Source organism: Mesoplodon bidens (assembly GCF_964165515.1).
Source record: "Mesoplodon bidens genome assembly, chromosome: 17".
NCBI lineage: Eukaryota > Metazoa > Chordata > Mammalia > Artiodactyla > Ziphiidae > Mesoplodon > Mesoplodon bidens.
In genome coordinates this window covers 12636980-12648742 of record NC_138174.1, presented here as the reverse complement: position 1 = coordinate 12648742, position 11763 = coordinate 12636980, and the positions used below count along the sequence as shown (strand labels likewise).

The window sequence follows — 11763 nt, the reverse complement described above, 5'->3', positions numbered from 1 at the left end:
CTCGTGTTCCATTTGAAGAAGGATAAGCTGGGGTTTTTTGTTTTCTTTTTACTACAAAAGTTAACTTATACTCTAGGGATTCAATAAAGCTCCCAACACCATAAGTAAGAAAACAAGTTAACAGTTAATAACAAATGGAAATGAATTCCTCTGCATCCAGTGCGGAGCAACTAAAGAACAGAATAAGTGATTCAGACAACTCAAAGGTCAATAACTGGACTTTAATGAATAATTCTGGTAAGAGCATTTTTGCACAGATATGCAGGTATAAAACATAAAAAATGAACGTAAAGATTCCTTCTCTCCTTAAGTACATCTTAGAACAGCCATGACTAAGTTTAACTTGATATATATTTCAGAGCTTAAAACCCAAGAAACTAACAAATTTTTGCACAGTTTAACTTGAGGCACATGCATTTATTGTCCTAACACTGGAAATACTTTCTTGACATTTGATTTGATACTCTTATTGGTAAGCTTTGCCTTTTAAAAGCTTTCCTAGGAGAAAATACAAGAAAAAAGTATCTATCCAGATTACCCATCACTCTTTGAACATTACTTAGGAATAACACAATCTTAAAATAGCTCAATTTTGAAAAACACTGACAAAATGCTGGAGTATTATTCTTACACTCAGGATCTCTTTTTTAAAAAGAAATGAGTATAAAAAAGTAATTTTGTCCTGACATTGGTGGGATGAGGTACATTTGTACTGTTCACAAATTCAACACACAAGAGTGTCTGTTTTAAATGAGATCAACACTAATAGGTAACAAGAAGTAGAGAAGCCAACTTCAGGAGATGCACTCATTCCAGGGTACTTGGTTAACCCCTCTTGGGTTTTACCAGCACATCTCTGAAAGGAGATGCACATCCTAATCTCACAGCTATTTAACAATGATCACTTTCCTTATACAGAGAAAATATGCTTAAGTCTTTGACAGCTCCAGCAAAGAAAAGGTTATTACGAGAACCCAGTTCTAGGTGCCCCAACTACATTTTATCATCACAAGTAGCTCTCAGTGTTTCGTAACAGGGGGATTATTGGCATTGCATGTAACATAATGCTTAGTTGTGGAGGACCATTCCAGACACCTAGCATTCCTGTCCCATTCACTAAAAACCAGCAGTTTTCAAGGTCGCCGTGACAAGCAAAAACATACCCATATGTTTCCAACTGCCCCTTGATGAGAATCACTGAGTTAGATGATTCAAGATTAATATCTATTAACTTCGTGACTTCCACAGAAAGCAACTGCTTCATTACCTTCAGTAACAATGACTGAAGAGAAACATTTTGTTTAAAAAACATTGTAATTAAATATTACTTTGGAAAGATAAGCTGATTTCTTCAAATCCACAGTGATCTGAAAGGATTAGATGCACAATGTGCAATACTTATTTGTCCCCAAATGCACACATACAGTCACAGGAAAATGACTGTTTACCTTCTACTGGCAAACCTTACCCCATTTATCTTTAGTATAAAAATATGTCCATCCACTACAATACGATAAAAAATGTGTAGGACTTCTTGATAAATTCGCTCACACTGATGTTCCTGGAAACTGCTGTTGTCTTTGCTCCAAAACTTGCTGATTTAATAGCTGTTGCTGTTTCTGTAAAAACTGCACCACTTCTGGACTTCTTAGTAATGACTTAAAAAGGAAAAATAAAAAATATATTTATTAATAGCATTATTTTTATGGGATTAGATCATATTCATGCTATAAAATTACTCTTCTGTATCCTTACACAAGATATAATATGCTTACGAAACGAAACATGCCTAAATTGAATTCACTTCTGCATCTGATGTACTGCAATTAAACTGCAAACTAATAATAATAAAATTTGATGTCATACATCAAATACTAAAACCTAAAACTCATGGGTGAAGCCTGATCTTATTGGTGATTTTGCACACAAAAGAAATGCTTTTATGATAATGCCAGCATGTATATACCCTTTACGAAACATAAGAGCCAAGAACAGCACTGGATGACAGCAAGAAAAAAAAGGAAATGAAAAGGCATACCATGTGAACATGGTTAAATGCCAGTTTAGAAACACATACATGTATGACTAGTACTGGAACCCAAGCTCCTCCCACTAGTTTACTAAGTCTTTCTGAGAAATTAAAAATGGTGTGTGTCTGTGTGTATAGGTACGTGTGTGTATATATAGGTATACATGTATAATAAAAGTAATATTAGCACATTACCAAAATTTCAGAAAAGAAATACAACTGCTCTGAAACAACCAAAAGTTTTATACACTCACCATTTTTAAATATAGTTATATGACAAATATAATAGACTATGACTAATATGTTTTTATTAAAATATAAATTGATGAAGGTAAGAAAACCTTGAACCTAATCAAGTGAACAAGATAAACCAAATAAGGTGGAAACATTATCATTAAATACTGATTTTTAAAATTTAATATTACAGCATATTATATTTCCTATTTATTACTTTTCTTTAAAATTTATTTATAAAGACTGCCCAACCTTTATTAAGTAAATGTACTAAAGTCTACTTAGCTGTTATGAGACTGTTGGACATTGAGGTTGTTTAAACTACCATTTTACTGTTTGTGATAAATACATTTCTGGCAAATATCCTTATGCTTAATTTATCTATATTTAGGATTTGTTTCCTGAGAATGTCTTCACAGTAAGTATGATTTCTGAGTGAAGGGATGACCATTTTAAGGACTCCTGATACAGACCGCCCAGCTGCTTTCTAAAGTGCTGTACTAATACAAGATGCCATCAGCAGAATGGGTCCTTTCATGGAACCCTCAACATCACTGTGTGTTATCATTTAAATAATTTTCACTTATTGTACTGTTTATTGTGTGATTTTTACTGATATGAAATATCTTTCCATATCATATAAGGGAAGCATTCTGCTTTTTTCTGTTTATATTTTTTGCAATGTATTGAGGTCAAAATTTTTTCCTCACCTATCTGTGTGATAAAAATGTCAACCATACCAACCAGTCTTTTACATATTTGTTGCAAATGTTTTTCCTATATGTTATTTTCAAGTTTGCATTTTTATTTTTACCACCATTTTTAACTACAATATTCATTTTTACGTAGTGAAATTATATTTTCTTTGTAATTTTGTCTTTATGAGATTCCAACGTGTACTGGCAAGAGGCACAATTCTATTCTGATGACCAGTTTAACAAATTTTAAGATCTCAAAAGCTAAATAGTTCCATTTATAACAAACAACTTTTGTTAGATTTGTAACTACTTTACAAACAGATATTTACCAGTCTTTTCTGATTTAACACTTGTTCTAAAAGAGTAGGTCTTGCAGGTCGATCCCCAAAAGATCCTGTTCTCTGTTTAACAATGGAGAGTATATTATCTGCACTTTCCTGGGATCAAAGATAAAAATGCAAATAGGATTAAATGTTGATATAATAATCCATGATTAGAGGCATTTCAATGATGTAATGAACAGGTCTTTGCTTCTCTTCCTTCTCGCCCAGTTCCTGGGAGCCTTTGAGAAAGTCCCTCTTTAAGTCATTAGGCAAAGTGTTGGCAGTTAATTTTATGTAACATGCCTCACTCCCTCTCCCTCCAGGACTTCCAACCTGGGATCTTCTGTCTCCAGAAGGTCTCAAAAATCAATAATGGGGCAGGGTACGGGAAGGGGGCCTATTTTAATATTTGTGAGCGATTTTCAATATTACAAAAAGGGGCCAAGTGTAAACTGAACATCCTCCTCAGATAAAGCTATCCAGGCCAAACCAAAGTTTGCCTGCCTTTGAATACATGAACTCAAAAGCCATTCAGGTAGTGCTAATGAAACACTTGATAGTTTTTTGCCCAACAAAACAACAACAAACAAATTAACAACAGCAAAAAAAATGGGGAAGGGGAGTAAAATATTGCTCAAAGAAGCAACTGATACACAAAGATTTCAAACTTTGGAAGTCACCAGGAGAAAAATGACAAACTGGCTTTGAAAAGACTGGAAAGCACTGGTACAAGTAATCTCCTGCCACTGGTGTAGACAAAACAGGCAAGTCCTAAAATGACACCATACTCTCTGAGACATCATTCCTCAAACAAAATCAGCAGTGCTTACTACCAACTATGTATCCCCACTGACCTGATAAAATCTTAAATACAATTTTCCTGGCTAACAAAATGTTAGTTCACTGAAACATTCTGACTCTTATAAAACCATGATACAATACTGACCACATCCAAAAATTCTGACCAAATATAAAGTCACATAAGCCATGCCAAGTGTGAATTCACTCTTATTCTGCTCTTCATTTTGGTTATTATTGAAGCTTTTTTTTTCTCTTTTCCTTCTTTCTAATGTCCTCTGAGTTGTCTATTGAAATACTCCCTTTCTTTATCTCTTTCACTATGATAAGTTTATCAATCTGATGTTAAAAAAAATGTTCAATCCCTTAACATTTTAAGCCTCACAATATAAAAAACTGTAAAAAGAGGAATCTAATACCCAGAGAAAACAAAAATAATTTTTTCCTTCCTCTCTCCCCATAGGATTAACTACTTATGGGACTGTGCTTCATTTTTATTGCACAAGAAATGGGATGCCGAAATTGATGGTGGAATACCCTGCATTCTCACAACCTCACACACAGCACTGTGTACATTCTGAATGTTAGTAACACAAAATCACAGAAGCTTGTAGTGAAAATAAACTTGCGTCATCTAGTTCAAACTTCTACAAGTGTTGGAATTCCCTTTTCAAAAATTTTCAACACTTTTTGTCCTAAGGAGTTACCAACTTTTGAGGCATCCTATTTGGTTTTGAATATCTAACATGTAGGGAGTGTTTACTTAGGTTGAGCTGAAACACATAACCCCTGTGATTTTCACCTAAGAGTCCTAGTTACTTCAGAACTATGCAAAATAAGTCTACTGCTTCTTCCAAATGATAGCCTTTTAGATATCTAATGATAATGATCAGTCCCACAGGTCAGTTCTTTCATCCCTGGTTCCTTTATGTGTCTCTCACACAGCATAATTTTTAGATACATCGACAAAATATTATACACATTTGTTTCTCATTTAACCTTGATTTGTGTAAGAAATACTGATTTTTAAATATCTTAATTTCTAATCTTACTGCTCACAGTATGGCAGAAGACCCCATCACCACCTACCAGTCCTACTATAATCATCTCCTAAAACATCTCTAAATCTATAGGCTCTTGACTTTAATCCACCCCATCAGAGTAGGAGCCCCTGTTACTTCCTAACTAGGAATTTTCTTTTGAAGACTCCGAATTCAAAATCCATTGCCTGGCATTCAACATCATACAAAAATTGGCTTCAAACTCTTAAATTTATCTTTTGTGAATTTTCCACATAAATATCCTGCTTTAGCTAGAATGGTCCCCTTGCTGCCTTCCCAAAAGTGCCTTCTGTATTCCCATTTCCCTTCCTTTACTAAAATGTATTCTCTTTCTTTTCATCACCAAAATTCTAGGGAAGCAGTATAGTGTGGGGGTAAGAATGAAGGCTCTAGAACCAGATTGCGTTTGAGTACCTGCTGGCTGCATGACCTAGGCCAAGTTACTTAACCTCTCTGTGCCTCAGTTCCACGTATGTAAAATATAGTACTTATCTCATTGCTGAAGGGTGTGAGGCTCCATTTACAGTTTAGCACAGTGCCTGGCACATTAAGAAACTTAGCTGATTAAGCACATACTATTAGCCGTCCTTTCTGGCTTATACTGAGTTGTATTTTCTTTGCGAAGCCTTTCTAGAATATCTCAGCCTACAATGATCTATCCTCTCCACTACTAAAGCACCACTGTACAGTTGGCCCTTAATGTATCCTGCCTGTCCCTGTTAGTAATTTTCTTTACACTCAGTTCAACAAAGACTTACAGCTCTTGATTCCTCAGAACTGGTAAAGTGTCCCATACTGTAAGATAAATGGCTATTATTTGTTGCTTATAGCAATTAATTCTCTTCCCTAAGAAAATCATGCAAATTATTTTAGAATAGGAAAATTATTACGGTTCTTTTGGGGGGGGGTGGAGGGAGAGATTCGAATTCAGTATCTATTTGCCTTTCCCTCAAACTGTAGATGTAAATGCTGGGCAATTAAAAAAAGAAAGTTGCTACAGGTAAAATACTTCCTTCTTGAAAAGTATTATTATCTCCTCTCTCTGTAAAGAATTCTGAAGTGAATGGGTACGTTTGGGACAGAGGGACAAATGACTATTTCATTCTGTAACAAGTGGCTTATTTACTGATAATTGGGATACTAAGAACAAAATCAACTGAGAACAGGACACTGAGAACACAGGAGTACTAAGAACAGAGAACTGAGAATAGGTTTAACTGAGAAAATAACACTAAGAACACTAAAAGCGTACTCTTAATAGGGGTACTGAGAACAGGGTACTAAGAATAAGTATACTAAGAAAAGGATACCGAGAATACGGTAGTGAAAACAGGAAGAGATTATCTTCTCCCAAGTACCAATTTCACGTAGGTTCCTAAGTCTCTTTGCCTGCTCCTCTAGTGATGAATGAGGTCAATCATTTACTATCTGCCCTTCCAGCCCATATCCCAGATCTCCGAAACGACAGCTTTGCTGACATGTCACATTATTTTCATTGAGATTTATTCATCTCTCAAAAGGATGCACCAGAACCGTTCAGGCTTTGCATATGTTTGTATAAACTGTAGTTGAGGGCAAGCACTCATTAACTCTCAGCCACAAGTCCAGCCACAGCAACCTGGCCCATTTGGGAGGCGGTAGGCAGGCGCTGGAGATGCGGTCTGCGGCCAGAGTGGGGTTTCTTTTCCCACCTCCCACTCCCCCAGACACCAGCCGATACCTCAAGTTTGACATTTCCTGCGCTGCCAGCCTGGGCGGCCCCACCGCAGTTCAGGGCCTGGTCGCTTTTCTTCTTCTTGTACTTATCCTTGTACATCTTGTTGCGGTGTTTCTTGCACATCCACGGCTTGCGCTGCTTGGCCACCTGGCTCGTGGTCTCGCTACAGCCCTCGTAGGTGCAGGTCTTGCTCATGCTGCCCCCGCCGCTGCCCCGTCTCCGGGCTCCACCGCTGCCGCCCTCTCCCCCAGAGTGGGTCTCCTCGTCCTCCAGATCCTCCAAACTAGCCGTGCTCTCGCCTCCCCCCGGGGGGTCCGAAGTGTCCAGCAGGTCTGTCTCGTCTTCCCCCGCCTCCTCCTCGCCATCCCCAGCCACTTCGCACAGGTACCGAACGGGTTTGCCCGCCCCTGCGCTGCCCCCCAGGGCCGGAACCTGCCGCAGGACGCCCTCGGCCGCAGCCTCGTCCGGCCCTCCACAGGGGCGCATCACCAGCAGGGTGAACTGCGAGGCCGCGGCTGGGACGGGGGCTGGAGGCCGGGCCTGGCCGGGGGCAGGGGCGGGGGCCCCGGGGCGGAGCGCACCGCTAGCGGCGCCCAGCCCCGCGCCCTCGGCGACAGCCTGCACCTCCGTGCTGCTGAGACCTGGCGGGGGTCCACGACCCCAACCCTTCAGCACCTGCCGGGCCCAAATGCACTTGGCAAACCAACGACCCGGCACCCGCGAGAGGAAAAGTAGCTGGCTCAGCGACGGCGCCCCGACTGCGCCTGCGCGGCTGCAGCCCGCGCTTGAGCGTCTCTACGTTCTGTCCCTTTCAGGGAACCCGGCGTCTCCGAGGGGAGGAGCTGAGCGGCCGCCGGAGGGTCTGACTGCGCATGTGCTGTGGGCTCTGGCGGGAGATGCTGCGCCGCGCGGTCACCGCCGGCGCCCGCCGGTTTGCTGAGCGCGCTTGAGGTCTTGAGGTGCTTGACGGGACAGCGCGTTTGCCTGGAACCTACTCTGCCTAAAACGTTTCAAAGCACTTTTGTACTGGAACTCCACAATGTAAATTCAGATTGTTCCTGAGCAATCTTATGTGGCGTCAGGACGCTCATTAAAATACTGCTGACTGAAAAGCTGACTGAAAAGCTGACTGAACAGGGAGATGTGATGCTGGGATGTGGCAGTGTCGCAGCCGGGCCCCAGTAGTTAGCAGTCAAGGAAGGCAGAGGCGGCCTATTTGAAAATGGTACCGTGGAGGAGTGGACCAGACCGGGGGCCAAGGAGTATTTGTGTGGAGAACTAAATGATTTACTCCTGAAACCTTTTTCTCTCTTGGAAACTTATTTGATTTTTAATATCAGCCTTTGCTGTGACCTCTAAGGTAAGTCTTTAACGTTTTCAGTAACTATAGTGAAAATGTGCGAAAAGGAATACTGAATGACAAATGTTAAAAAAAAAAAAAAAAAAACCCACACAGTGATCTATCATTTCTACCAGTTGTCACACGATGGCTGGTTGCTGAATCTTGACTCAGCCAAGTCTCGGGACGGGTCGGATCCTGCCATGTTCTGAGCAAAACTGTCGGGTAGATGTGCTCTCTTCTTTTATTTCCTCCTCCTGCCCTGGTCACAGTTCCCATTCCACCTATTGGAAAGGAAAGCAATGGTTATCCAACAAATGACCAGTCCACTGACGTTAGTGTTTGGGTGTTGATGTGTGGGTCGGTCACCAGCTACATTTGAAGGAGAGGCACGGTGGAAGGGAGAAGGTTTGGAATTAGACCGACCTGGGTGGCACTGTGCTGTGTGACCAGGGCTACTTAGTGACTGCCTCTCTGAGCTTCAGTTTTCTCACTGGTAAAACGGGCAGTCTGTTGGTTGTGTGCTAGAGCCAGTTGATGAGCGCCCACTGTTAAGATTTCACGAATTCGTTTAAAAATTAGATTCCATAAATTTACAGTTAAATTATGTTAGAAACAAAGGCTAAAAAACTTGAAACTCATCTCTTTCTAATTGTTTTATTCTTAGCTCTGCTGATAAGATTATTTATGTCTATTGTATCTGTATGTGGAAATACTGTTCAGTGGTATGATACTGCATATTTCTTCCCAACTCTGCATTCAGTGGTATGTTGGTAGCTTGAAACCAGCCATGGTGGGAATACTTACACCATGGAAATTGTCAAATGCTACAAAGCAGGGCTTGAATTATTGTTGGTTGTCTCCAGACTTAAGAAAGTAATAGTAAAAATGTTAATGAAGATTAAACTTAAAATGTTTCATGTCTGGGGCTGTCACAGTGTCAATACCCCCTCCCCCCAACTGAGGAAATATTCTTTCATTTTTTGACAGCTATCATTTCAGCAAAAAAGTTGCTTACATCATTGAAAAACAAGTGAAGTTTTGGCATACACCTTCATTGTTTCACTTTTGTCCTTAATGTAAACAAAATCTCCACCAACATTCATGTCAGAACTACACTCTTGGTCAATAACGTGAGCAACTTCCTTGCTGTATTAGAGAGAAATCAAGCATTTATTTATTGTTTGAATTTGTGACACTGTTGTTGGTGAAATAATTATAAAAACTGATAGTGGATTTTGTAAGAAATGGCAAGTCATACTGAAGTATAATAACTAAAGAGTCTTATATATTGTATCATTAATTGTAAATTGTGTGCTAAACATATATAGTATTTAATACATGACAGCAGGGTTTTTTTTAAGTTTTATTGAGATAATTTACAGGCCATAAAACTACCCATTGTAAGTGAACAACTTAATGATTTTTAGTGAATTTATTGAGTTGTGCAACCATCACCACACTCCAGTTTTAGAACATTTTCATCACCCTGTATAAGATCCTTCCTGTCCATTCTCAGCCAACCCCTGCTCCTATTCCAAGCCCCAGGAAACCTCTAATCTACTTTCTGTCACTGCAGATTTGCCTTTTGTGGGCATTTTATATAAATGTAATCATATAAACATGGTCTTTTGCACCTGGCTTCTTTCACTTAGCAGAGTGTTTTTAAGATTCGTCTACTTTGTTGATTGTATCAGTAGTTTATTTCTTTTTACTGTAGAATATTATTTCATTGTATTGTTTATCTGCTCACTGGTTGGTGGACATTTGGATTCTTTCCAGCAATATTCCATAATGGCAGTAGGTGTTATTATCTGGGGCTGAACAATAATGGGCTCTCATAATATTTCCTGAATGAATATATTAACAAACGAATGAGTCAGGGTGAAAGAAGGAGAGTGGATGGACACAGACTTTTAGGTTCTAGGCCTGGCTCAGTCCCTAAGTGTCAGTGCAACTGACCAGGTGGGGACCAGGAGTCTCTGGGCTTTAGTTTCTCAGTTATAAAATGATAGAGTTGGTCTAAATGATCTGTAAGCTCTTTCCTAAGTTTAGAATATAATATACTGTAATGATCTTTTACTGTGCTTAGGCCTACTTCTTGGGATTCTGATTCCATTGGTCTGGCGTGGGCCTGGGCATGCATATTTTTAGAAAGCTCCCTAGGTAATTCTAATACGTAATCAGGGCTGAGAACCATTGATTTATCTGTTATAGCTAAAATGTAATCTAGTAGACTTATATATACAAACAGATAACCTAGCTTTGGGCTTCATTAATATAGTGTATTTGTCACCAACCAATAAGATTTTGCATATATAGCATTTTTTAAATGGTAGAAACTCAGATTATAGTCAAAGCAAAATTTTAACTTTATTTCTATGGTCAGTATTTCATGTAGAGTATATCTATTTAAATCTTCTTTGAAGACTTACTACTAAAGACAAGGCATTGTGTAAATTCTGGGTGGGCTTTTTCATTTCCTCTATTTATCTCTTTACTGTTTCTCCGTAACCATGCGCATTCTTTCTTCTGTGTTTTTGAAAACAATGCTTATCTGTTATCAAACAAGTCCCTTTAAATGGGAAACAGTGAGATGAAGAAGTGCATGTCTTCTTTCGTGGTGTTTGGTTTATATGGGCTTTTTGGTTGTTTGTTAAAGGGGACTCATGCTCTGGGGGGAAGACACTGCCTTTTAGGAAGATCTGCTATGACGTGTAAGCAGAGGGTAGTGAATACGAGGATTCCAAAAGGAGAGCTGAGCATAATGAAGTTGGATTGGAGACACAGCTAGAACAAATTAAACTGGGAACAGGGACCTTCTGCCTAAAAATAATGGACTCCATATGGAGGTAGACATGACCAAAGGGAAGTTTGAAGTGTAATGTTCAGAAGGCTCCCAGGAGATCTGAGCATGAGAGGATGATACTGTATAGACTAAAGTGATTGAAGAACAACTACAGAAATGTGTCAGGGAGCTAGGAACAAACAAGTGATGATTGGAGAGAGTGCAGTATGTCATAATCATTACGCTGGAAGACAGAGCAGTGCTTAATCAAGTCATTGAGAGAAATGCCTTCATGGAGAGTGAGCTTAAAGAGGAGAATCTCCTGGAATCCATCCAGCACCTAAAAGGAATTGGTCCTGCAACACCCCAGCCAAAAGGATGGACACTGAGCATGCCATCCATGGACCTGGTTTCAGTCTAAATACAGCCCGCACGGTGAGGTATGGGACACCCCTTTATCCTGTGGACCAAAGAGTCTGCCTTCAAAATTATAGGCTGTGAAAAGTAGGGTTCTGGAAACCAAACTTGTGTTCTTTTGAAAATTTGTATAGGGTCAGCCTTCAAACTAAACAAGTGTCACAGCCTCCTAGTGGGGGAGCAAGGCAGAGATGACAGAGACAAAGAGTCAACAGCATGTTTTGGGGTGATGAATTTGGGAAACTCCATTTAAATATTTGCTAACAATTGCTGATGATCCTGGTCATCTGAGAGTAGTCAAGATGTTGCTTGTTTTGCATCATTCTCCCTTTCCTCTTTTTATACTAGTCTTTTAAAAT

General features: G+C 39.6%; 1 protein-coding gene across 1 annotated transcript; it reads right to left on the bottom strand.

Annotated features, from left to right (window-relative positions):
• Nucleotides 1-490: 490 nt before the first annotated feature.
• Nucleotides 491-7628, bottom strand: RFXAP (regulatory factor X associated protein). Its single transcript, XM_081214867.1, has 3 exons — nt 6864-7628; nt 3291-3398; nt 491-1658 (listed from the first exon to the last, which is right to left on the bottom strand). The coding sequence occupies exons 1-3, from the start codon at nt 7344-7346 to the stop codon at nt 1548-1550; spliced, it is 702 nt and encodes a 233-aa protein (XP_081070993.1). The 5' UTR covers nt 7347-7628; the 3' UTR covers nt 491-1547.
• Between the last annotated feature and the right edge of the window lie 4135 nt (nt 7629-11763).

Coding starts and splice junctions, on each gene's coding strand:
- RFXAP (XM_081214867.1), bottom strand. CDS start 7,346: ATGCGCCCCTGTGGAGGGCCGGACGAGGCTGCGGCCGAGGGCGTCCTG. Junction 3,399..6,863: donor CAGGAAATGTCAAACTTGAG/GTATCGGCTGGT, acceptor CTTTGATCCCAG/GAAAGTGCAGATAATATACT. Junction 1,659..3,290: donor TGTTAAATCAGAAAAGACTG/GTAAATATCTGT, acceptor TTCCTTTTTAAG/TCATTACTAAGAAGTCCAGA.